Source organism: Larus michahellis, chromosome 7 (assembly GCF_964199755.1).
Source record: "Larus michahellis chromosome 7, bLarMic1.1, whole genome shotgun sequence".
In the NCBI taxonomy this organism is placed as follows: Eukaryota; Metazoa; Chordata; class Aves; order Charadriiformes; family Laridae; genus Larus; species Larus michahellis.
The window spans coordinates 17,326,640-17,351,910 of NC_133902.1; the positions used below are offsets into that span (position 1 = coordinate 17,326,640).

The following is a 25,271-nucleotide window of genomic DNA, read 5'->3' on the forward strand; positions in this document are numbered from 1 at the left end:
CCCTATGGCAAACAGAGCTTTATAGCAACCCTCCACAAAATGCTGAATTAAGGACAAAACATTCTGATACGTTGCATAGATAAAAATAATCTGAGCACATAAAACAGCAGGATGGTTCCATTTATTCAACCTCCAAAGGTAACTGAGAGTATTACAAAATCTGCTAGCTGTATGGAAGTGCAGCAACCACCCAGCCTCTCACTGGAGTCTCCTGATTCACCAAGGCACCGACAACCCTGGCAGTCCCTAGTGAAACTTATTTCTACCTGCGACAGGTCAAAGGTGGCCATAAACAAGCAAAACCTTCTGTCCAGTCTCACAATGGAGAATCTCCAAAGGAGTGAAGAACCACCCAGCTGCAGCAGTGAGTCTATTACCTTCCCTTCCTCCTTCCCTCCAATTATCCACTTGCTCGCCACTGATGCTGTGGGCTCTACGGGGAAGGGACTAATTGCACTAGTTCCTCCCCGCTTACAAAGTGGAAACTGCAGCAGGTGTTAAGATGGAGCCAAGTCAAACGTACCCCTGAATCAAACTCTTGCAGGTACGAACTCTTGTACTTCTCTGAGCTAAGCCTTGGAGCGAGCTATAATAGCAGTAATTTTTCAAAGATTTGCAAGTCTTCAAGCTATTGGCACTGGTAACAATTGTTGGTCCCAGACTCTCAGCAGAACGTACACACCCCAAAGACATGGCCCTGAATTTGATGAATGACTGCAATTATTGGTAATTAATAGGCCTTTGGGAATCATAGAAGAAGAAAGGCTACGAGTACACTAACAGACAAGGATCATTGAAGCATTCCACACAGAGCTGTGGACGGAAGGAAATGAGAAGGGTAGAAATACTGTTAAAATATAAAAAGCATATTAAAGTGACTTCAGATACCTAGATTATAAACGCATATACCATCTGCTAGCAATTTTTTGCATCTCAAAAAGAGTCTCAATCAAATCAGCATCATTCAGCTTTTCACACTGCAAGTGGCAATATTAGAAAGACTTGTTCTAAACTTTCGCATCATCTTCAACTTTCCAGCTTCTCCGGTCTACCAGATGGCTGAAACCACAAAAATAAAGCATGTGTTTGGAGCTGCCGCTCCCTAATTTGTGAGAGGATACATTCTTGATCAATTGAAAAAATAATGAAAACGTTTATGATTTCCAGCTTCTCTGAAACTGCAGAGAAAGGTTTTCACTCTAACAACTTGTATTAGTTAGCCTGGAATCTGCAACCAGCAACATTTAAAAAGTAATTTGAAACTGAAAGAGTACTTTTGGGGAAAGTGTCTCAAATGTCAGAGAGATCTATTAAAACAGCTCTTGACAGACTAATCCATAAGCCCTTCTTTTTTAGTGTGATATTTGTATTGATTTTTAAAATAGCAATCCCATTACTACACATTAACAGCATGGATAAGCATCTCTCTGAGAGTATTACAACAGGACAAAGAGAGAACATGAGGGCAGTAATTTTCCATCACATGGAAGGTGAGGTTAAATGGTGAAAGGACCAGCTTAACACTTGGTATCTGAAAATCAAGTCCATCTCTAAAGCAAGTTTTCAGCACAGCAGCAGCTCTGCTGACCTTTTTTGTTATCCAAATCCACTCCATGCGTGCCACCCTGCTCCCTTCCCAGCAGTCAGCTCCAACATCCCCCTTCCTTGTGGTACTGCTTCTCCTGCTGTCAGTCACGGAAGCTCCCTTTCGAATTGTCACCATTTTAGGGGCAATGGAGGAAAACCAGGAACAAGTGTACATATACATGGGGGTGAATCAGCATGAATGCGGGGAAAAAAGACATCCTGGCAGAAGAGAAATGGGAGAGGCAGGCATTTCTCTTCATAGGAGTTCAGATTTCCAGGGCCAGAAAGACTGGTTCCTCCTCTCAGGGAGCCCATAAGCTGCTCTACAGACTTGTCCCAGACATCAGAACTGTAAATCTGACCAGATTCCCAACAACACCATCCTTACAGCCAAAATAAATGTATGCTATTGCATTAAACCCTTCTGTTCTCTAGACCAGAGGTTTCTTGAGCCAGCCCTTAGCGTGCTCGTGCATGGGATAGCCTCTCGGTAGATACGCACTTATCTCCACCAGTTGCCAGAGTTGTGTAAAGACAAGTTACCTTACTTATCCTGGATTCTAGTTATTTTTGTGTGATATGACCTGTCATATGGACGACTGGCAAAACCAGTCCAGTTACTATGACAAAATTTAAGAACTCAACCATGGAAGTTGTTGTTCAGAAACATTTGGCTGAGTTTTGTAACACAAGCAAGATCAGGCATATCAATAAAAAACATGCTAGTCAGCTCAGCTACCACTTTTACCCTAGGAAGTCACTTCAGTTATTAACGATACCTCTCTAATCAAGCAACAAAACACCCGATGAGTCCATTGCAGCCTCTATCACAGTGCTTTCTCCTCTGTCTACCTTCACAGTCTTGCACAAACCCGAGGCACGAGCAAATCAGCTGCGTAAGAGACAGCGACACAGTAGCAACATGAGGAGGGTGCTTAAGGTTTCATGGGACTAGACTCCATTTTTGAAGAAGATTCATCAGACCAAACAAGAGCTGCTAGTCAGAACCGCACTTCAAATGCGACTTCATACTGAATGCTGTCAGATGGCAAAGAGATGCTGCTAGCAGAAATATGCATAACTAGTACTGGTAAGCTCCTAAGGTTCCCCACTCAAAAACCACTGTTGACATTATTATGTCACTCATACAGGCTTTCCCAATACATACGCATCCTGAGCTCATTTTCAAACAAGGCTTCATAACTCTAGTTTGCACAGTCTTAAAATACGGAACAGCACCATGTGTGAGGAATACAACACGCAGACTTACAGATGTTCCTGGATATCAGCACATTGACAATGGGAGGATGTTCAGAGGGGCACAACACATCTTAAACTTTAGCATTTCAACTACCAGAGATGTGCCATACCAGAGTCACTTGCAGAACCTGAACCCACCATCCACTGCTACCAGTTATTGGTGCACCATCATAACGGGGAGGTGCAGTCGTGGGCTATTATCCATTCAGACTGATGAACTATTGAGGGGAAGGGATTATCTAAGCACAAAAAAAGAGAGATGATGATAGTCTCTACGTGACAACTTGAGTCCAAACTCACCTTGAATGTCCACGATCTCACAAGCAAAGAGCAAAAGACCACTATAAGAAGGATCTGAAAGGCACCAAGAAGCAGTTTGATGAAGCCTTTTGATGGACTTTGAAAAAGAAAGAACAGCCTACGGAAAGTACAAGGAGCAGGCCTGAAAGCTTCAAGGACAGGAAAAAGTGCAACCTGACAGACTGCAGGAGATTTCCTCTCTGTAGAAAGATGGCTACTGAAAGATGGACAACCTGGCAGCTATGGAGATCTACAAGAGACTCCTAGCAAATACTTTTGTAGAGAAGTCCATGGAGGTCTTGGACAAGACCTCCGTGCAAGAGGGATGCTACTTTATCCAGGCAATTGCCTCTGAAATATGAAAGCAGAAGACAAGCCAACCCCTCTGCGTAGACAGAAAGTTGTCTTTTATCCTAGTTTTACTAGGGATAACACAGAGGCAACATTTCACTTATAAAGGAAAAAATACTTGGTCCAAAGGGGTCTCCATGAAAAGCATTCCCTCCTTTTGTCAGAAGATGTGACAGTACTGTGTGGTTCACGTTTGTATGTGACAAATGTGAATTCAAGTCCATCTGTCCTGGTATGGGACCGTAAAGGTTCAGAACAACACACAGAAAATTCCCTCCCTCCTTGGGTTCCCAAGCAGGGCCTGTAGAACTTCACACCATCTGGAAATAACAGCAGATGATTTGTAGGGTGCACCACAGCCATGCAGTCTGGAGCTCACATCTCACAACAGAGGGCACACAAGCTTGCCAGCCAGTCACGGAGCACAATAGCTGTGCTGCATCAGGTCCGGGCCACGCAGAGACAGTATGCTGCACACACACCTTTTCACCACCACCGATTACACCGATCGCAAGCCAACATTTTACCACCAGGATGAAAAAAGCTGCTATTCCCTATGTAGTTCCCCAGCTGAGCATGGATCACCAAACTGTGCAAGCATCAGGAAGACCCCTAGTGAGGTAGTATTGCCTGGCACTGCTCCCACCAGACCCCAGCCATCCTGCTCCTACGAGCCTGCCGCCTCACAGGTGCCACCTCTTTCCTACATGCAGTTCCCTCCCTTTCCCCTCAGACAACCTCTGCTCATGTCCCGCAATTGCTTTCTCCAAGTCCACTCTATAGAACTGGAAAAGAGTAACAAGAATGGACCCAATTATTGCCACAACTTCTCTTGGGCGGCAAATACCTTTGACTATCAAGCTAGAGACAGACAGCTTCACACATGGACACCTCTGCCTTGCACGGCTCCAGCACATTCCACCTTGTTCCTGCACAGGTTAGCAACCAGTGAGACTAGCTCTGCTGAGTGAGCTGGAGTGGCTGGATCGCCTCAGAACCTGCACTGGGTCTGACTGGGACGGAGTTAATTTCCATCATAGCAGCCCATATGGTGCTGTCATCTGAATTTGTGACTACATCAGTGTTGACAACGCAATGGTGTTTTGGATGCTGCTGAGCAGCGCTTGCACAGCATCAAGGCTTTCTCTTTTTCCAACTCAATGAGCAGGCTGGATATGCACAATAAATTAGGAGGGGACACAACCAGGACAACTGACCTGAACTACCCAAAGGGACAGTTCATGCCATGTAGCATCATGCTCAGCCAAGAAAAAGAAGGGGAATCTTCCCTTCCTATTTTGTTCCCCATTCTGCTGGGGGAGAGAGGGAGCGTGTGTCTGTGTGGTGCTTGGATGCCTACTGGGGTTAAACAAGAGAGCGTCACTGGGCTCCCAGATCTTCCATCCTCTCCAAAGAGGCTGCCTAGCATCTACCTGCACATCAGCCCACAGTCAGTGGTGTTATCTGGCATGTGCTGGTTGCAAGGGGAAGAGTCGTGACCTTCTTCAGAATTTGAAGTGCAGAGACCTACCGGTAGAGCACAGAAATGCTCAGAGAATTTTCAGCTAATCTTTCCATTAGGGCCCGGTTACATAAAGCCCCAAAACTTAGGGTCAGAGGAATATCAATTTGCTTTCTAAATGGATTCTGTGCCCTTAAGGCTACAGAACATAATGGAAAAAAAGAAAAAACCCTCAAACAGGTCATGTACTAGAAAGGTGATAAAAACCACACCATTAAAGCAGAGATTTAAAGGCACTTATATTATTCTACAGATCTGGTTCTGCTGTGAAATATCCAAGGCTATTACTGAAGTTCAGATTAGCCCTTTCAACTCCATCAAAGAAGATGGTTTGCATGAGCTTTGCTAAGAAGGGTAAAGAGTTAAGAAAGAAAGAAAAAAAAGAGAAAAAAAGAGAAGAGGAGAGGGAGAGAGAGGGAGAGAGAGGAAAAAAAAAAGGAAGAACATTCCACTGTTTACGCAATTATTCTTACAGAGCCATTAGAAAGAAGTGGAGCAGCCAAACGATGCCCAGGAAACTTCTTGCTGTGCAAGCTCACTGCCATGCAGAACCCAGGGCTGCTGTCTTTTAGAAGACACCTCTTGTGTCCATTATTTGGCCTGCACTACACCCCTCCCAGGCCTGGAGAGAGGAGACAGAAGAGAAAAGGGAGCTGTCCCACCTCTTGTCTTACCCATTAAAAGCCTGGGCTTCTTTCTGCAGAGTATTTCCAGCAGAGGCTATCCAGCAATACGTTGAATATTCTGCAGGTATAGCGAGGCTTGTGAACAGAAGAGCTTTTCCTGCCCCTCACCTGCATTCCCACACCATTTACAGCCACGCAGTCACGCACAGCCTGCTCAGGCCGCTGAGAAGCCCCACATCTGCTCTTAGACCCTCATGGCCAACAGCAGGATACACCAGATAATAAATAAAAGGTATAAATGCCTTCTGGAAGGAGCAGTTGGGTGTCATAAACGCGACAGAGCTAAGCTGGAACAAAGAAAAATCTTATTGCAGTAAAATTGTTTCAGCAAGTCTTGAAGCTATTTCTCAACAGAGCGGCACTAACAAAAGCAAGTTGCAGTTTGTCCTTGCTGACTCCTCACAAACTGCTTTTGTGACTAAGAGCCAAAACTCTGTTCAAATATCGTTTAAAACCCACACAATTCTTTCAACCTTATAAATCAAGATGCAGGCAGAAATAAGGTTTCAGTGCCCTATTTTTAAACAGGTATCCCTTTTCTAAATACCATTTTGATTTCCAAGACACCAATCTCCTTTCTGCCACTAGATGTCCCACAAGTAAGAGGAGAATCCCAGTGAGGAGCATTGTGAGCACGGACACTCGGCAAACGTCACCTACAGCAATAATAACCACGCAGGGAAACCCGCGGCTGTGTTTACATTACCTGAATGATGGGTGGCTCAGACACCGCAGTAATGGTATGGATACAGAATGCGTGATGTGAAACTCTTGCTGTGGAAATCCTTGCGTGTACATGCGATTGGAGACTGTCAACCTCATTTCCCCAAACACGGAGCAAACTCCAATGAGCAGCATCCCTTAAAAACACAGCCTGTTGTGGGGTGTGTTTGTTTGCTTGTTGGTTTTGATTTTTTTTGTGTGTTTGGTTTTTGGCTTGCTTGGGTGTTTGGGGTTTTCTTTTGTTTGTTTGGGGGTTGGATTTTTTTTGTTGTTGTTTTTAAATGCCCCGACTGCAAAGCATATATACATTTAAGGAGCTATTCTACAGGAGCAACAGAATGGCCAAGCGGTATGCTAACTGGAATTTATATGTTTGGTCAAGCTGCTTTGTACTTAAGAGTCATTATTTAGCTCTGCAAAAGGCTTACTCAAATTTTGGCAAATACAACAAAAGGAGAAACATATTAAGACTCTTGCAGTATTGATATATTCATTTGACAGTCATTTTGGTGGTATAATATTAGGCATTAATTCCATATCCAGGTTGTTGGTACTCTTTCATTATGTAAGTTTTAAATACAATTCTAGCAGGGATGCATTATAATGAAGCTAATTCCCCCACGGGAACATGGTGTTTTGGGGATTTTTGCTTTAACGTTAAAATGAATTGTCAGGGGCTAGATCTGCAAGGTATCATTAAAGAAGTTAGTTATTAGAGCTACCACTATAAGGAGAGAATAGTACAGGTAATCATATGTCCCTTTACATCCTGAGAACTGCAGATGGTGGAGCATCAAACAGGCCTCCAACCCATGTGCTGAATGCTAAGCAGGCCCCATCCATAGAAAATATTCCCCCATTTTGGTTATTTGAGCTAGTGTAAAACTTTCTTACAAGAAAACAACTCCAATCATTGTTTCTTCAGTCAAACAAACGACAGGCACGTAAGAGCTTCTTGCTGTACCGCGAGATAAAGGCAAGGCCACGCAGAAGGTGTAATTGCCAGTAGCAGGTAGCAGCTGCCTGTAGGCGCCTCTCTTACAAGGAGGGAGCAATCACAACGTGGCCAAGGGATCTGCAGAGGACAACACAGGCTTGAAGGCCATGCTGCGTGTGCAGCATAGGGCGGCACAGGCCTGGGCAGATGCAGGTTAACCGTTACACGGATTGCTAACTCCTCCACATGCAGGATCGCTGCAGAAAGTCTGTTCAAAACACACAACAAAACCACTTTGGATCCAAGTGTTCTGCTGCCCGCAAAGGCACAAAAGAGGCCAACAGTGAAGAAGATGACCCTTCTCCGCTGTGACTGCAGTTGCTCTAGCCTTCTTTTAAAAGCCTTTCCCACACTCCATGGCCCTGCCACCATGCATAGAATTTGTTGTTTTGGGGTCCTTTTCTAGACCACACTTTGAAAGCAAAACACTGCACTGCTGCATATCTTGCACCTCATTCCCTGCAAGGTGCCAGCCCCTTTTAACCTTTCTAGAAAATCTGGGGAGAAGACACACACATTTTTCACATATTACCTTTAAACATATTTCCTGTATTGGGGTTGTTTCTAACCACAGGGGATGTAGATGAGATGTTTCTATGCCTAATTTCACCACTCTGATATGACTGGGTGGAGCCTCCTTCTTGATGTGATGGACTTCAGAGGTCATGCTCATCAAAGAGCCAAATGAGCTCTTTGCTCTGCAAGAGTAATGAGAACAAGGAAACCCAGATCAGAGCAGTGAGAATCTTTGCATTTCCTTTTGTTGAACTTCTGAGATTCCTCTCTGCCGAATTCTCCAGCCTGTCAAGGTCCCTCTGAACGGCAGCAAACCCATCTGGTACACTGGTCATTCCTCCCAGTTTTTTGTTGTCTGCAAATGTCTGAGGATATGCTGTGTCCCATCATCTGGGTAATTAATGACACTGCTGAGAAGTACAGGACCCAGTGTCCATCCCTGGAGTACCCCAGTAATGACTAGCCTCCAGCTGGACTTTGTGCCAGTGATCATCACCCTCTGGGCCTGGCCATTCAGCCAGTTTTCCATCTACCTCACTGGCCATGTAGAGAACCTGTACTTCAGCAGCCTGCCTATGAGGATGTTGTGGGAGACACTGCCAAAGGCTTTACTAAAGTTGAGGTAACCACTACTCACTGCTCTCCCCTCGTCCACCACCTTGTCACCCCATTATGGAAAGCTATCAGATTGGTAAAACACAATTTCCCCTTCATAAACACAGGCAGACTACTCCCAATCACTTTCTTGTCCTTCTTGTGCCTAGAAATGGTTTCCAGAATTAATTCCATCACCTACCCAAGGATCCTCCTTCCTGAAGATGGGAGTGATGATTACTCTTTTCCAGTCCTCAGGAACCTCTCCCAGTCACCATGACCTTCTAAAGGCAACCAAGACTGGCCTCACAATGACATCAGCCTCAGCACTTGTGGGTGCACCCCTTCAAGCCCCATTGATTTATGTATGTCCAGTTTAAGTGCTCTCTAACCCAATCCTCCTCCAGTGAGGGTGTTTTCCTTGGTGGGGAATGGCAGTGCTCCAGTCCAGGCAAGAAGCTTTTCGCCCCTGCCTGACTAGCATTCCAGAGGCCTCTGCGTGTCTTTCAGTGGACCCCATGGGCCACATGCAAGAGAAAGGACAGAAAAGACAAGTCCAAATGGCAACAGAAAGCTCCACTCCAACTCAATCCACAAAAGACTAGAAAGTGATGAAGCTTGACCTGAACATTGCGTCTCACCACTTGCACAGCCCTGCACGCAACGGATGTTTTCTGCTACAACGGGTGCATAATTTCAGTCCAGTGTGGACACCAAACATTTTGACAGCCATAGAAATAAAACCTTATTTTATTTCACAGAACAGTCTCCTGATTTTGCGTCTGTCACCACTCATGTCTCGGCACAGAAAACACATAAATAAAACAAGGAAGGAAATATTTTATTCATGAGCACAAAGCCCAGCTGAGTTCTGAGAAAGCTTACTGTTGCTTTTAAGGTGTCTCAACTCAGGGCATTAAGATTGCGGTACATCACATGGGAAGCGTCAGAAGTCCCCAGCACAATAAACTTGGCAGAAGATACACAGCCAACCACCAGTGTTTGAGAAGAGACTTCTGTGATCTATTGTCAGCCTGGAATTTTGTCCCGACTCTGGATTTTGTGTATTCTGTTAGATCCAATTATAAGAGATGACCAGCTAAGGATTAGATGAGAAGGTAGCCAAGGAAGTGAACTTTAGGCCAGGACTCAGCTGACAGATGCCAAATTACATAGTACAATTCACTCAGTAAACCTGGATTTATTTCTGCAGTCATTATCTTCATCTGAGAGTCCTATCCATGATAAACAACACAACGGCACCTTCAGTTGATGAGCTTTGCCCTCAAAAGACTATCTACTGTCAAAACACAGTTAAACTCAGAGAAATCTCGGACTTCCTTAAACAGGGGTGCTGACCTTTGTAGGCAACAGAAAAGGCTCCCTGTTATATTTTGTCCTTGATTTTCCAAGTGATACTGAGAACCACGCCTGAATGTGGAAAGTCGGAAACCAGGACTTCATTGCCTAATCAATATTTATCTGCAAAACCACTTCCCATTCTTCTAAGCCTGGGGAGCAGCAAGCTTTACAGGCAGTATCAGCATAGGGTAAAATCAATGAAGATGCCATTGAAAGGAAGAGGTTGGCTGAGTGCAGAACCACTACAAGACCAGGCTGGATGGGGCTCTGAGCAACCTGGTCTAGCGGGAGGTGTCCCTACCCATGGCAGGGAGCTGGAACTAGATGATCTTTAAGGTCCCTGCCAACCCAAACCATTCTATGACCTTGACAGTACCAATAGGCCTTAATTGCCCTGAGCAGCCTCACAGGGGCCTGTACCTGAAGTCCTGCCCATGGCCCAGGGGCTCCCTTTCAGCTCAGCCCCGGGCACTCGGTCTTGGCCTGAGCTATATGGTAGGTGAGCCTGTGTCCAGCCCTACCTCTGGCCCCATCTCTCAGGTGACCCCTTGGACCCTTGCTGTAACCCTGCCTGCCTACAGCCCCAACTCCTGCTGCTCCTGTCTGGACCCCTGGATGGTCCATCTCCTCACTTTGTCTGGGGCTTTCCATAGACCCTGTTACCTGCATCCCTGTGGGCCTCCTCACAGCCCGGAGAGGAAAGGCTCCAAAGCTGATGCATCTGTGACAGCCAGATAAACACCCAGCCCTGGCAGCCTGTTAGTCCAAATTTCCCCTGGGCCCACGTAAGAGCAATTAAGGGGGTCTGGCCAACAGCTGGAGCTCCTACAGCATGCTGGAGTACACAGTTCCTTATTTGCTATAAGAAAACTGGCTGGGGTTGTTCGCTCTGCACATGGCAGCATATGTCAGTACTAGATCAACGCCTCACAGGCAGAATAAAAACACTGTATTTGGTAATAAGAGCAGATTGAATACATATTTCAGTCTCTCTTGCCTAGATATATGCCAGTTTTACGAGCTGAATGGAGAAGCAGGCAATGAATATTTTGATAAATATTCTAAAGGTTGTACCAACACAACCCGATGGAACACATTTAAATAGGAAAAACATGTATTTTGCGTTATTGTTTCCTTATGAATTACTACAATAAGAGGACCGCAGATTTTCTACTTGAACTCTTTGAAGAGCGTTATTTAAATTAAGTGCTTTAGTTACAGTTCCAAAAGCTTGACCGTCTTACATACGTTTAGCTGTCTCCCCCCCAAACACATACACTTTTTATTGTAACAAAAACTAGAATTTCTTGTGTGGATTATTTTGCCTTCAAAGATAGCACTCTGTGTCAGGGAAGGTCACTGGTTTGGCAGTCGTTAAGCTTAATTCAATTTAACCCACAAGCCCAAAACCTTATTTTTCTGATTTGTTCAACATCTGATTTGGCTGAAGGTGGAGCTATTTGGGTTCATGTGCTAACTCGTCTGTTAAGCAGATGGCATTTTTCTTCCCCAGCTGAGACAAAAGGCATTCCCCTTCCCAGAACAGTAAATGCAAACCCTTTCACACTGCCACCCTCTGGCAAAAAACGCATTTGCAATATTAATGACAGCTATTTTTGTCCTCTGGCACATTCAGTCCTAGAAGAATAGAGCCAATCTTTTCCTAGTTATTGAAAATCTTTTCTCAAAAAGTGCTGTAAGCTAAGGAAAAGATCCAGTAAGGTTGACCAAAATAGAAAGGAGTGTCCCTCCTGCCCAAGGTGCATGTTTCTTGTGTCACTTTTATAAAGAGCAACATATAGTTATCTATACAGAGGTAACACGTCTTTATAAAAGGGTATTTAAGGCCAACGCTATTAGAACATATATTTTGCAAGCTCAGAAGTTACAGAAAAAAAATAATGGTCAAAGCAGAAAGTTCATACAGTCAGGAGTTTGCTTTGGGGATGTCTGACCAGAGCCAAATACAGCACGTACATATATGACTGATCTCTCTGGGGGTCTCTGTCTTGCACAAGAATGAGAAGCAACTTCAGTTGGGACCTGCCTGAATTTGCTATAAACTTTGGCACTTGCACGGTTACCTAAACTAACTGGACTAAAGCAAGATGCTGTGGATAGGGAGCATTGCTGGCTGAAGTTCCAGCTTTAATCCAGGTTGCCAGCAGAAACGCTGGCAGGTCTCACCCTTGGAAAGCAAGGAAAGCATTGCCTCAATCACAGATAACTAAGCAACAGGGTTTTCTGTAAAGCCAGCTACAGCAAACACACATGAAGCAATACTACACCGTCACCCTCAACTGCTCCGCTTGCTTTTAAGAAAAAAAACCCCATGAGCTTAAATATATGAACCAGCGGTGGAGCTAACAGCTGACAAGCATGACACCACACAGACGTTATGTCAGCAGAAAACCGGTCTCTTCCTCCCAGCTGAAGAGCCACTGGGGGAAAATAAGAGCTTCATATGAAACCAATTACAGTGAGCCACTCCAGCTGAGAGCTCCCGTGTTCAGTCCCAGGCAATCACTAGCCCTGCCGTGCTACATCACGTCTAGCAGGGGGGCATGCCCACATCTGAGCTGTACACACAGCTGCCCTACCTAGAAGCACTCCCCAGGACGCTGTCTGAGGATAAGCAAAGTAGAAGAGAAGGAAACAAGCTAAATGCAGAGCAATTCATTTGCGCTAAAATGAGGAAGTCCATGGCTTTGCCAAAGCAGCTCCACATAACCTGCAGGAGGCATCTGTTCAGAAAGCTCCAGCTTCCATCTCACCACTGGGTATCATTTCTGTGAGGGGAGATATCCCACTGGATCTTCCCCAGCAGCCACAAAAACTTACAACAACTTCAGCCTCCTCCCTCCCGAATCTGTTATCCACCAAGGAAAACACAAAGCTCGCAGCAACTGCTAGAAGTCTATCTCTTTCAGCTCAGAAGCTATTCCAGAGAGGTTTCGGGAAGCCTGCCCAGGGAGTCAGATAAGGAAAGCAGTTAGGGTTTCCCAACTTGCTTCACCTCCTGGATATTGACGGTTCACACACTTACAAGGGCCTGGGAGATTCGTATTTCTTAATACTATGTGGTCTTCCTGAAGAGCTGCACAAAACCATTCATGCTGAACTAGGAGTAGCAATGACAAACACACCCTCCAAGTGGGGAAAAAAGGCAATATAACAGACATATGGGTGCCAAAAAAGCATGATTTTTTTTTCCTGTAGGAAACTCAGGATGAAGAAAGGTTTAACTTTGTTCTACAGGCAGCTGTGGCTTGAGCAATAAATGCCCTGCGTCCCTACAGAGCTATTACTCAGTCCCTTTAACTCTCCCAGTTTACCCCACAAGAAAGCGCTTCTTGAAATACCAGGCCTTATGGTCATATACAGGGCTTTGAAAACACAACACGATTGTCTCTGAGCTAGTCTAACAAGTGCCCTGATAGAGATGCTTTTCCAAAGCACAAAAAGCAGTTTGACGCCTGCCTCCCATCAGCACTTCTTTAATACGAGGGAGTTTCCACGCATGTAGAGCAGGGATAGCAATAACTATGTGGGGAAAAAAATACATGGAAAGAACCTTAATAATAATAGTCATGTCTTTCTGTTTAGTGCTCTCCCTTCAAATTTAAAACTAGGTACTTTCCAGTCCACTTCCACTTCTGAAGGACAAAAGGGATTTCTGCAGAGCTTTCCTGTGAGGTCCTTCATGGTGAGGGATTTTCAGGTTTTTAATTTTTTTATTCCAGAAGGAGGAACAAAATTTAAGTATACACAGCCATGTTATTTTCCTAGGAGTATTTTGAAAATTCAATGGTAATATGACATTATCAGAGGACAAAACAGAAAAACCAGATGCCAGTCACACCTACTTTCTTTGAAACTGATGTTACAGCTACTCAAATTAGGAGCCTAACAGCCTGAGATAAAAACAAAACCAGATCTTGGAGCCAGAAGCCTACACCCAACGTTAGGGGCTTCTTCAGTCACACAAGGTCAGTTCACCCTATTCTGTGTAATCAGAGGCAAAGCCACTTTCATCATGAGACACCATTGAATTGGGTCTCTCTGAATCAGCATTTCCTGGCCAGCGCGGGAGGATTAAGTAGGTGTGCAGTTACCGTCTGAGAGACTTCGGGCATCTCAGTCCCAAAGATGGACCACTCAAGCAATTCATACTGTTTCCGACTCTAAAAATAAAGCCGCCTTTTCAGGGGGAATCCTCTCACGCATACCTGGGCACGGAGCTCCTCTCTGACAAAGGAAGACTTGCACAATCAGCACAAAATAATCCAGAGCCCCAGTCAGCTGAACGAGTAATTGCACGCAAAATGCATGCCATTCAAGACCAAACCCAGCAAAAAAAAAATGAATCTCACCTATATCAACCTTCGCACAGGTTCCCTGACAGTAGCCAGAGATACACTTGCAAATATTTCCTGGAATTGTAAGGACCAGCCAGGCAGTAAAGTTAGCTGTCATTCCTAGCCTGCATTATTGCATTCTTTACACTGGTCACTTAATTCTTTTTCATACATAACTCAGAAATATATAGATGTATATTCCCACTTAACTAAAACATGAGCAAGCTATATCTACCTTTTCACTTGCATTTAAGACAAATCTCATTTTTCAGGATTTGAACTACCACCTCATGCCAGCTTCATTTACCTGGATTAGATCCACCGCATCCAAAGCCCGCAGGGGTCAGTAATGATACATATACCGTGGTACCTACAGGAAAGCAATCTAGGCATTCAGGATTATCAGAGTTAATTTCTTCAAATGAGAACAAGTTGCTTCATGCTTTCCATTCAAAAAGTCTTGGCGCCTGTGCCCAGCTGCATGCCAGAGACATGGGCACCTCAATTCTAACACGTGTTCTCCCATTAGCTTGCCATGAGACATTTTAGCGATTAAAGTCCTGCTTCATTCATACTTTAAGTCTTATTATGGATACGTAATGCAGAAAGTACGTTCCACTGCAGAGCCCTCACGTTAAGAAATCCTGGCAGGCACTGCTATCATGAAAATAAATGTCCTCCAGGACTATGTCCAGGCAATACTCTCTGCTATGGACCTCAGCCACAAAATGAAAACAGAGCCTATATCAGCGAATGAGAAAATTGACCAGTGCCATGATCCTACAGTGAGAAGTGTAAAAGTGGCTACCGTCATGCCATAAACCAAATAATCCTTGACAGACAATAGCAAGGACACACTGAGACCTTGCTCTAGGATTAAAAGCTCTAACACCTGCTAGGCTTTAAGTAACATGTAGTAAGTAATAACCCAGGTGCTACAGGAAGAACAAAAGCACAAATCAGAGAGATGGTCCAAATGGCTTATGCAAAGGTATTGCTTTCTCATTAACTCTTGGGTCTCACGCTCTGCCAATTCAGGAGCAGTCTGTTGGCCCTCCCCTCCTGACATCTCAAGGCTGTGAACCTCGGTAAGCCGCATGAACAGTCTGACAGAGGGCAACTCCAGGAGCCCGGACCAATTTACAGCCACAAGACGTATAATTTACAAAGCCAGAGTCACACTGTGACAGCGATGTGTGCATCCGCTTCTGCACAGGTCGGGTGCAACAGAAGCAATTCACATTCTCCTTGGGGGAGAAGAGAAATCCAGAAGCATGCCACCAAATCTCAGTGCAGAGTCTAATTATACCCGTGACCTCTAGCTCATGTATGCACGCACTTGCAAATACAGTTTTCATCCTAGAATTGCAGGCAGATAAAGCTAGGGGACTATTCAGGGAAATGCGGACCCCCACGCTTACAGTGTGCAGTATCAACTTGCAAATTTAGTTACATTCAAGAGCTGAGACCTTAATTTGGCATTTTAGTCTGCTGCATTTGCTTTGGTAGTTTTCCTGTTACTGTTGTGAATAGTGTCTGTGCTCCTACATAATGAAGAGCAGCATAATGCCTACTGAGTGTTTCTAATTTGCTGGGCTGCTTTTCCTGCAAGTGAAAAAAATGTAACCAGACATGAGCAAGCAAGAGGCAGAACACCACACACGCTGCTGGTGCTAGCAATCTCTCAGTTCCTGCTCTGAGCAAAGACCTGAAACAGTTAGCAAACTGCTTCACTTTTAAGCACCTTCAGTAATCTCAACTCAAATTACACTTTGTTTTACACATTTCCAGTGCCGTATCAAGACCGATTAGCTGATCCAATTTCAAAGTTTCAAAACACCCGCTCCTCTCCACCAAAACCGTCTACAAAGACCCAACTGATACCAACTTTGTAAAAACATGTACCTGAAAGTATATATATTCTCCCTGTATTTTTGACGAAAATTGCTTAAATCAAGGGATTTCTTTGCACTAAAAGATGAGTCCATCCTCCTACAGTAAGAGACCATGAGTGTGGCCTAACCCTCAGTTTTGAGACTCCCATTTATAATGTGAGCTACAGACAGATGTCCCACGATGTCGGATGTCCCATCTATCGTCTTTTGCCCCACAAAGGTCTCCCTGGCACTGTCCAGTGTCTAATGCTGGCCCAGCCACCGTAGCAATTCCTGCTTCCCCAAATTAAAGAAAAAAATGAACAGATTCAACCTTCCAGCCCTGGGGCTGCTCTTTCCTTTCAGGTGGCTATGCCAGTCCTCCCCAGACACTCCACCCCTCATACAAATTCTCCCATGAGGCAATCTCTTCTTCTTACTCTCCTTCCTGCTCGAACCTCTTTTTTACTGTCAGAAAAAAGTTGCGTTAAGGCTTCACTGCAGCTGCGTTTAACTAAGGATTTTTGAATTCTGCAAGATGCTCTTGGTTGCTGTAGACAGCATACCAAACCAAGCCTTAAAAAAATAAACAAACCCCTAGAAGCAGAATGCTGACAATACTATAAATTCAGAACCACACACCCCCCTATATACACACTGCCTCAAATAATTCACGTGTACTAGCTCATACAGCTAATGTTTTGTTGCAGCAGTGAGATTTTCCCTTAGTCTAGGAATGGAAAGCAGATACTGCTGTGTGTTTATCTTTTGGCAAATGTTCATTCCCTTCAGTATCCAGCACACCTCTTTTTAACTTCCCTGATAACAAGTATGTTGTTTACAGCAAACATTTGCACAGAAAAATTTAGCTTGCATCCGAGGTCAGACTCTGGCAGATGTTTATTAACACAACTAAAAACAGCTGAAGGGATGTACAGCAGGTAATTCTGACTCTATTTTTCTCTCATATGAAGCAAGCGATACAGAACTATATAGATTCTTAGATGCAAGGTTGCATGTCGCTCTCTATAAAATCGAGTTTTACCTGTAAAAATAAAATATTAAGAAAAACAACTGCTCAAAACACTTCCAGCTTCATTTGTTTTACCAAGGAAACAGATCTTCTAAGAAATGAAAGAAACCTGGCACTAGTCTAATTAGCACAGCTGTTTTGGGAAAACCCAGCACAGCAGCCTGACAAGCAGCTTCTGTCCGGAGATGGGAACCCAGAGTTCACCAACAGAGGAAGCCCAGGCGGGTTGGACAAGATGACCTCCAAAGGTCCCTTCCTACCTCAACCAGTCTGCGATTACTCTTGTATGGAGATACCGTGTATCAGGTGAAGCAAATGCTGCGTGCTCAAGGAAAACAAAATACGGAATTTATTCATTACTCCCTGTCAGCAGGCAGATGTTTAGCTGCTTCCCGGGAAGCAGGGCCCCAGCACATGTAACTTAACTTGGGAAGGCAATAACCACGAACATCCCCCTTCCTCCTACTTCCCTTTAGCTTTTATTGCTAAGCACAACATCATGCAGCATGGAATATCCCTTTAGTTTGTTCAGGTCAGATGTTGTGGCTGTCTCCCCTTCCAATTTCTTGCCCATCCCAGCCTACTTGCCGGTGGGTGCAGAGTGGGAAAAAGAAAGCCTCAACACCGTGCAAGCACTGCTCAGCCATAGTCAAAATGCTGCTGTGTTATTATAACTGCATTAGTCACAAATCCAAAACACAGCACCATAGAGGCTGCTGCGAAGAAAATTAACTCCATCCCATCCAGACCCAGTACAGCAAGACAGGCATCATCCACTTCCTTTTACATCCTTTACACATTCAGGGTCTTTTTTAAGTGAAGACAGTCTACTCTTGCCATTTCTTTTATATTTAATCCCCAAGCTTTCCAAATGAATACTGGTACCACTGACACAAGTTTTTCAACCTCAGCATGCTTCAGTTAGAGCTTCTTTAGTTTGAGCTGTAGTGGAGGAATTGCCTCAGTGGAGGAATTAGTATAAAGGAATTGCCTCAGACCATCCCTAATTTAAAGCCTTTTAGTTGCCAGAGGCAGTCACACTTAGACGAAATCACCATTTCCATCTGAGAAACCCTGGTCCTTGCTGCCACCATCTCCACACACTGAGGCTGATGGGCCCAAAACTCCGGATTGCTTCTTAAGGCACTCTTCCCAGGAAGTGTTTTAGCTCCTGAAGGGAGCGCAGAGCGAGGCTGCGTTAGCATGCCTTCGTGAGACGATCTTACAGGGTGAACTGCTGAACTCTCTCGCTCACAGTGATCGATCTCGCCTGACAGCCTACTCTGGTGCAACAAGCCAATTAAATCCCCAGAGCAGTGCTTCTTCTGGCTTGGGTCAGCTGTCAGGCAACCTGCCAGCCTAGCAGGGATTTGCCTTAATATCTTCCCATCCCACTAATGTAATGGTTGTGAAGCACGAGGGGATGTGCCAGGGATGGCTCCAACAGATTCAGTGCAAAGCTTGTCAAAGTACATCTGACAGCAGGCAACAAAAGAAGGACTTTCAATCACTAGAGTGAAATAGAGCCCCACTTCAATGTGATTTCTTCAGCCACCCCCACATCTTCTTAGAATAGCTCTTTAACTATAAACCCAACTATACACCCCTCCTTCTCTGGCAGGCTGAATTCTCCTCTGCACTACAGACCAAATCTAAACAAAATTCAATTCTGTTAGCCACAAAACTATCCTCCTCCAGTAAACGGCATCACCATTCAATACACCCATGGCAGTTCTGACAGCAGCTTTGTCTTCTGGGTGAACATACATTTTAACAAACGTATGAAGGCATGTACATTTGAAGCAAGGCCACTGCACAGCACTCACCCCTGGGAGGAGGATGAAAGAACAAACAGCATGTGACAGATGTTACTCACATCACCTAACACGTTGCTGGGATGGCGCTGGGATACTGCAGTAGCAAGCACAGCCCAGGAATGCATGAAAGAAGCAGTTTTGCTGTTTTCTTTTCATTTCCTTCCCACGCTGCAGAAAAGACATCGGGATCTCCAGGACTTGAATGGCTCCCTGCAGCAAAACGTGACGAGATCAGGTACTTCACTGGCCAAGCGATTACAATCATCCCCCAAAGTGAAATTATATGTTCAGCCGCTGCACTCAGTCACTCAGCATGAGCGACACCAAATGTTCAGCTAGGTAATTAGGGCTCAATCTTTTACATTACAGGGAAAAGAATCCCCCTCCTCTGTCAAGCTAACAAGCTTCCTCAGCCAAACATGCCTGAACTCTTAATTATGGTTTGAAAGTGCCGAGGGCACAGGTTTAGATACTCCTCTTTAGGCTTTGAAGTGATGGCATACCTTTTTTCACCATTAAGTGTCTACATTTACAAACAAATCCAGTGCAGAGCCTTGGAGCCCGCCCTTTTAAGCCTTTCACTGTAGTCAAACAGATGAATCAAAGGGTATTAGCACCTTGGTTTAACAAAGCCCAACTACAAACCAGCTGACAACACCGCTGTCAGCAGACTCATCGTACTTAAGAATGGAGGAAGCAAGTCTATTTTTGTAAACTACAGCAACATACTACAGATAGGCTTGAGTGAGGACTGAAGGAAGATAAAAAGGATTGCAGCTTAAGGGGAACTGCCACTCCAGCTAGAGTGCAGCCTGGTACTTCCTGTGATGCTCCATTCCAAAAGCACAGCTCTGTCTCAAAGAAGTTGTATTTGCACGGATGATCTCTTGTCTGCTTTGGAAACGCTAAGAGTTTTAACATATTCCAAGAATAAGCTTTCAAAAAAGATGCTTTTAAGCCCAGATTTGGTACCAGCTGTGCGTCTGTAGAAATGGGAATTTAAATCTGTACTGTTAGCCATCCCTCCAGAGAGTTTCTTCCACAGGGCAAGACACAGCATACTGCACTGGTGCCTCTGAAGCCTAGGCCCCTCCAGGTGCATCAAATCTGCCATTTAATTTCTACCCTCATTTTCTACTACCTGGCAAGTCATTGGCATCCTCCTCTTAACTTGCTTGGTAGCTTAGACTCAAGCTGCAAGAGCCTACATCTACAGAGTACTTGCGCTTTCCTGGGATCACGAAGCTTCCTATGTCGTTTACCCCACCAAAGTTAAGAGGCAGAGAATGTTCCCAGCAGAAGACAGTCTTTCAGTACGGAAAGGGGAGCTTTTCGGCTCAGAGCTATTCAACATTGCCATCTCTGTCAGTGGGTCACATCTTCGGAGCCTGGCTCTGCTGAGATAGTAACAGAGCCCAACGCATCCTGGGCATCTGTTTGCTCACATACCATCACACCCCAGTGCCAGGCAGGCAGGCCTGAATTCCTCATGCGGATCAGTCTGTGCTTGTTCTTACTTTGTTTGCTTCACACAGTTGCCATTATCTCTGTTTCCCTTCACTGAGTCCCTGCTATTTTAGCCATTCTTTTCAATGCTTTTGGTAAACTGTGTCAGATGCCTGCCTTGAGGAGGAGCAAGTCATCATCACCTATGCCAACATGCCTGCTGCTTGAATGAACCTGCCAATGAAGCACAGCCAGAAGCCATTTCAGAAAGTTCTTCAGATGTTTTCTTCTCCACTGAGATCAGTCTAAGCTTTCCGGTCCAAAACAATAATTCCCACCTAGAAAAATGCTTATCCTCTAGGTTCCAAATCCTGATTCAAGGCTATTTAACTAGTACTGAAAGAGAACTAACCCCTTTGTGTCTTCACCTGTATTGCCTCCAGTATCCCCTTATCTACACCAGAGTAGATGCTCCCAGATAGGCTTCCTTTGCTTCCCTAATGCTCTGCCTTCCTTGGAAATTCAATTACATTTTTCCTTTTAAATCCCAGGAATGAAAGTCACAACAAATCTATATGAGAAACCACTTGGATTTCTTTCTAATCTTCTATTTTATTCTTAGCCTTTTGGAGGACACGCTCAACAGATTGTTAGATGTTTCACCAGATGCACACCACTCTGGCCAAACAACTCAGCTTGTCTAGTTGGCAGCAGGATCTCCCTTCTCACGGTTTTCCAAGGCTGAAATATCCATGCTTCATTACTGTAGAGTTTCTTGATGGTGTAGCCTTCCAGCTGCTTAGGATACACACTGCAAGGAAGGCACTCGCAGAGGCATTGGCTGAGAGAACTTCCTTTTTAGACAGTCCAGAGCTTTTTGGACAGTCTGTAATAAGCCACAAGCGTCATACTCCTTACAGCTGCGAACGTACAGCTCTAAGTGAAGCACATTACTAGATCCTGGTTCTATTTAAACTGTCTCTGTAGGCAAGAGTAAAAACATTTCAAGTCCCTTCTACTTCAGCATGTTTAAGCTTCCTGCTTTAACTACACATGCTGGGCTGCAGAAGTACCTTTGTCTAACTTGGCCCAGACATCGTTGAAACAAGATCTCTTCAAATATCAGATGTATGTTTAAATCCTCAAGCAACGCTGTGCTGGAAGAGGAGAGCTAGGCAGGCAGGGTTAGTCAGTGCCCCTACCTCTGCAGCCGGGGGCATGAGTTCCCAGTCCACCTCCCTTGGCTTTACAGCGAGCATTCTGACCTCAAACTCAGCGTATATACATCGAGATGAGGACATTCACACCTCACCACTTCAACACACAGCACTCCCACTGCAGTTTCCCGTGTTAGCTGTTCACCAACCTAGGGTTTACATTATGAGAAAAAAACAGCAAAATCCCCAAAGACCATGCACTCACAACAGACCATAAGGGTTCACAAACTTGTGGCCACAAGTTCAAGTGAACAACCCACACGGATTAAAATAAAAAAAAAAAAGGCACAAAATAATCAAATAATTACAACCTAACAGGGGAAGCTGATATAGTTTAGTAGTGTTTATGCTGCTGAACAGTGAAAGCCTCAGCTTTTCCTGCTGATCTGATGATTCTGATTTAAAATCCACTTAAATGAATACAATTCTAATGAGACTACTGTGCAGACTGTATAGGTTTGATCAATACTCGCAACTTGTATTTAAATAAAATGCTCATATCTATTTACTGAAATAGCTTGTTCGAGCCAATTAACTGATATGCCTGGTATCACACTGTCAGGTAAGCTACATTAGATTGGCTATTTAAAATAAAACCTACTAGAAGGCTGTCATTCAGGGTGTAGTACAATGGAGCAGCTTCTCTTGTTGGGTTTATATTGCTCGTTGCACAGATACGAGCACGGAGCACTAATGGTGCTGCTCAGAGCCCACTGAACCAGACCTGTGAGAGATGGTCCTGCTCGAGACAGTCTTGCTTCAAATCCCTGGTCCAGTACACAGTCCGACCCAGTCCAACCCGGAAGTACAATGACTGCATGCTGTGAAATTCCATTAAAGTGCACCTACTTTTGCTGACAAATCCTATACATCAGCTCATAAATTCTGTAGTTTGTTTTTGTTTGTTAGTTTTTTTTATATAAATCACTTGTCTAGATATACAGCTTAACAATAACGCTTTTCGTTAAAAGATCTATTTTGTTAAAAGATCTTTCTCATTCTTGGATAAAGAAAAAAAAATAATACCAGAAGCCTAATTGAGCTGCATTAACCTCAAATGTTGAACTGCTTCAGATAATTATTTTTCTGCAGGCATGTCATCAACAAAGAGTTATCGTCAAGATTTTTGTTTTCTGCCAGCCTGAAAAAAGCCCTGCTCAGTTGAACTAAATCATCAATGCTTCCCAAGAAGGTTTAAACTAATTATTTTTGAAGGCAAGGGGAAACAAACAACAAAACTACCATATTTTAGTGTCAAACACACATGCATCCTGCTTCAAAACCAACTCACCTCCAGGGAGCAAATCCCTGTGAATGTGGCAAGACCTAGTTTTCAAATTCACTCAATCAGCAGCTTCTGTTCTGAGCTCACAGAACAGAAACAGTTTGGGGGCAAAATAGATAGCCAAGCTCTCTTTTAGTATTTCAGTGATTTCTGAGTAACACTTGCAGGCTCATTGGCTGGGTGCCATACGAATTGCAAATAACTGGAAGGGAGTGAGAGGGGGAGCAATACAAAACCTAGCTAAAAGTTTCATAGGGGCACAACTTCAATTCACACTAAAAGCGTACAAAAAACTGTTTGATTCAGCTGTACATGACCTATTTGTCGCACATGACCTATTTGTCGCACTTAATTTTAATATTTGGGACTGGAAAGGAGATGGCATCAGAGCTGATAGACATACCTGTATCCCAAATATGAAGGGGGCTTTTTGGATGCTCAAAATGAAGTTTATTTTCTATACAGTATTTTCTATCAAGCAAAAGCAGCAATTGCAGTAGAAGCAAGGCCAGGTTGTTCTCTCTGGCTGAATCTCCCATAGGATGAGCTGACGCAAGGATACTCCGTAGCTGCCAAAGGAGCTCTGGGCCAAATCAATCCTCTCTACACTTCCTGGAAAAATGACCACGCAGTAAAAAATTTCATAGCACCAAGTACCATGAAAGTTAAGTTCTGAAGTGCATCCTCTTTGCTGCAGAGATGCAGATAGACAAATCCGTTGTGAGCATCACAGAGCACACACCAGGAAATAAAGAGACACACAAAGAGACAGCGACCTGACTCGGAAAGGTGCTCTTCACCCCACAGGTAGATAACTTTGTGCAAACATGGATGTGAAAAAGTCATTCCAGACCACAGTGAAACAATTAGGGAGGACTTGTAGAAGGTAGCGTCTCCGCTGCAAATACAGCGGGTAAGGACAGGCCTAGGACATCCATGAGAATCAAGCCACCCCTGTTTGTCTGCTGCCAAATTCCACATGGAGCCTTATTGTCCCTGATTATTTCACTGTGAAGCAATCACACTCAATTTCCAAGGGTTAGATACTTAAGGCGTGGCATACTGGACAACCATCATCTTCCTAAAAGGATATTGTAGGAACTTTTAGATACTAAGGAAGCAATCAAGCCAGATAGGCAACCTCGTGACTGGGGAGATAGAACTGCATCACTTACCACACGGAAGACATGCAAGAATAATTTCACAAGGTTGGAAAGGTGCAATTCTACGGTTGCATACTATTACACTGATATAAACTACAGCAACCAGAAACCATAACGTACAATTAAGAGGAGGAGAGGTAAAAAAAGCTCTAGCTCAATAGGTTCACACCAACATTAACAAATATTTACAAACTGTGTGGAAAGTTTATTGAAATAACCTGTGTAAGTGGATTTGAGAAAGCTTGATACTTGTATTGGAGGCAGGGGGTTGAATCATAACGAACAGCGGGATGCAAGGATCAAAACGAGCACAAGCGTAAAGCCAACAGCTGTTTCTTTCTTGCTCCTCTCATCTTTATTTTTATTTCCATAACAGAAGATTGAGATCATACTGTAAACAGCAGATCAGGGCTAGCAGCAACGAGCACCACAGGCTAGAGTCTTGCTTAAGGACAGATGACCAGAACAGTCAAGTCCCTGCAATCACACTCATCTCTGAAGGCATTACTTTTCATAGCACGGTATTTACGACAGCAAATATGTTTGGGGAGGGATGCTATTTAAACAAAGTTTTCAGTTTCCAGTGGGAACAGACACATGATTATTTGGAAAATGCTATCTACCCCCTCTTCCCACCCGTTTCATCTCTGTGAAAACAGCCTTTTTCATCAATTTGAGCCCACCACTAAGACTTCTTGACACTGCAGCTGAATGGATCATCTCATGCTAAATAGCTGCTATTTTCTGCCCCTCCTACACAAACTGACATAATCACAGCACAGAAAACAGTCATTAGAGAATCCATGACTGTCCCGCTACTGGCAGAACATACAGTCTACAAAGATGAGTACAGAAGAGACAATCGCTTGTCGGATAGGAGTACATAGAACTAGAGGTGCAAGGTGCTTGTGCCAGTAGAAGCTCGAAGTGCTCTTTGCCTTAAAGATGTCATTTTAGTCACTTATGGTATACAGCCATAGCTAATTGTGACCAATGCAGATGCCAGTGAGTGTAAATGAGCCTTCTTAGCAGCATTTTACACTCTTTAGACTACTAGCTTGGCATCAGTGGTAGAAGAGAAGTAAAATATTGGATGCGGAGATTAGTGGTTTATTCAGGTCTTAGGGGAGAGCCTCATGTTTTCTGATTGTTAATAAAGGGAAAAAAAGAAGAAAAAAAC

At 44.2% G+C, this 25,271-nt stretch overlaps 1 protein-coding gene across 3 annotated transcripts in view; it reads right to left on the reverse strand.

Annotated features, from left to right (window-relative positions):
* Nucleotides 1–25,271, reverse strand: part of TRPM8 (transient receptor potential cation channel subfamily M member 8) — a 153,180-nt gene that overhangs the window by 62,440 nt on the left and 65,469 nt on the right. For all 3 annotated transcript variants that reach the window (XM_074594835.1, XM_074594834.1, XM_074594836.1), the window contains one exon: nt 19,040–19,190. In XM_074594835.1, the coding sequence (XP_074450936.1) occupies nt 19,040–19,105 (66 nt within the window). In that variant the 5' untranslated portion in view covers nt 19,106–19,190. The remainder of the gene's footprint in view (nt 1–19,039; nt 19,191–25,271) is intronic.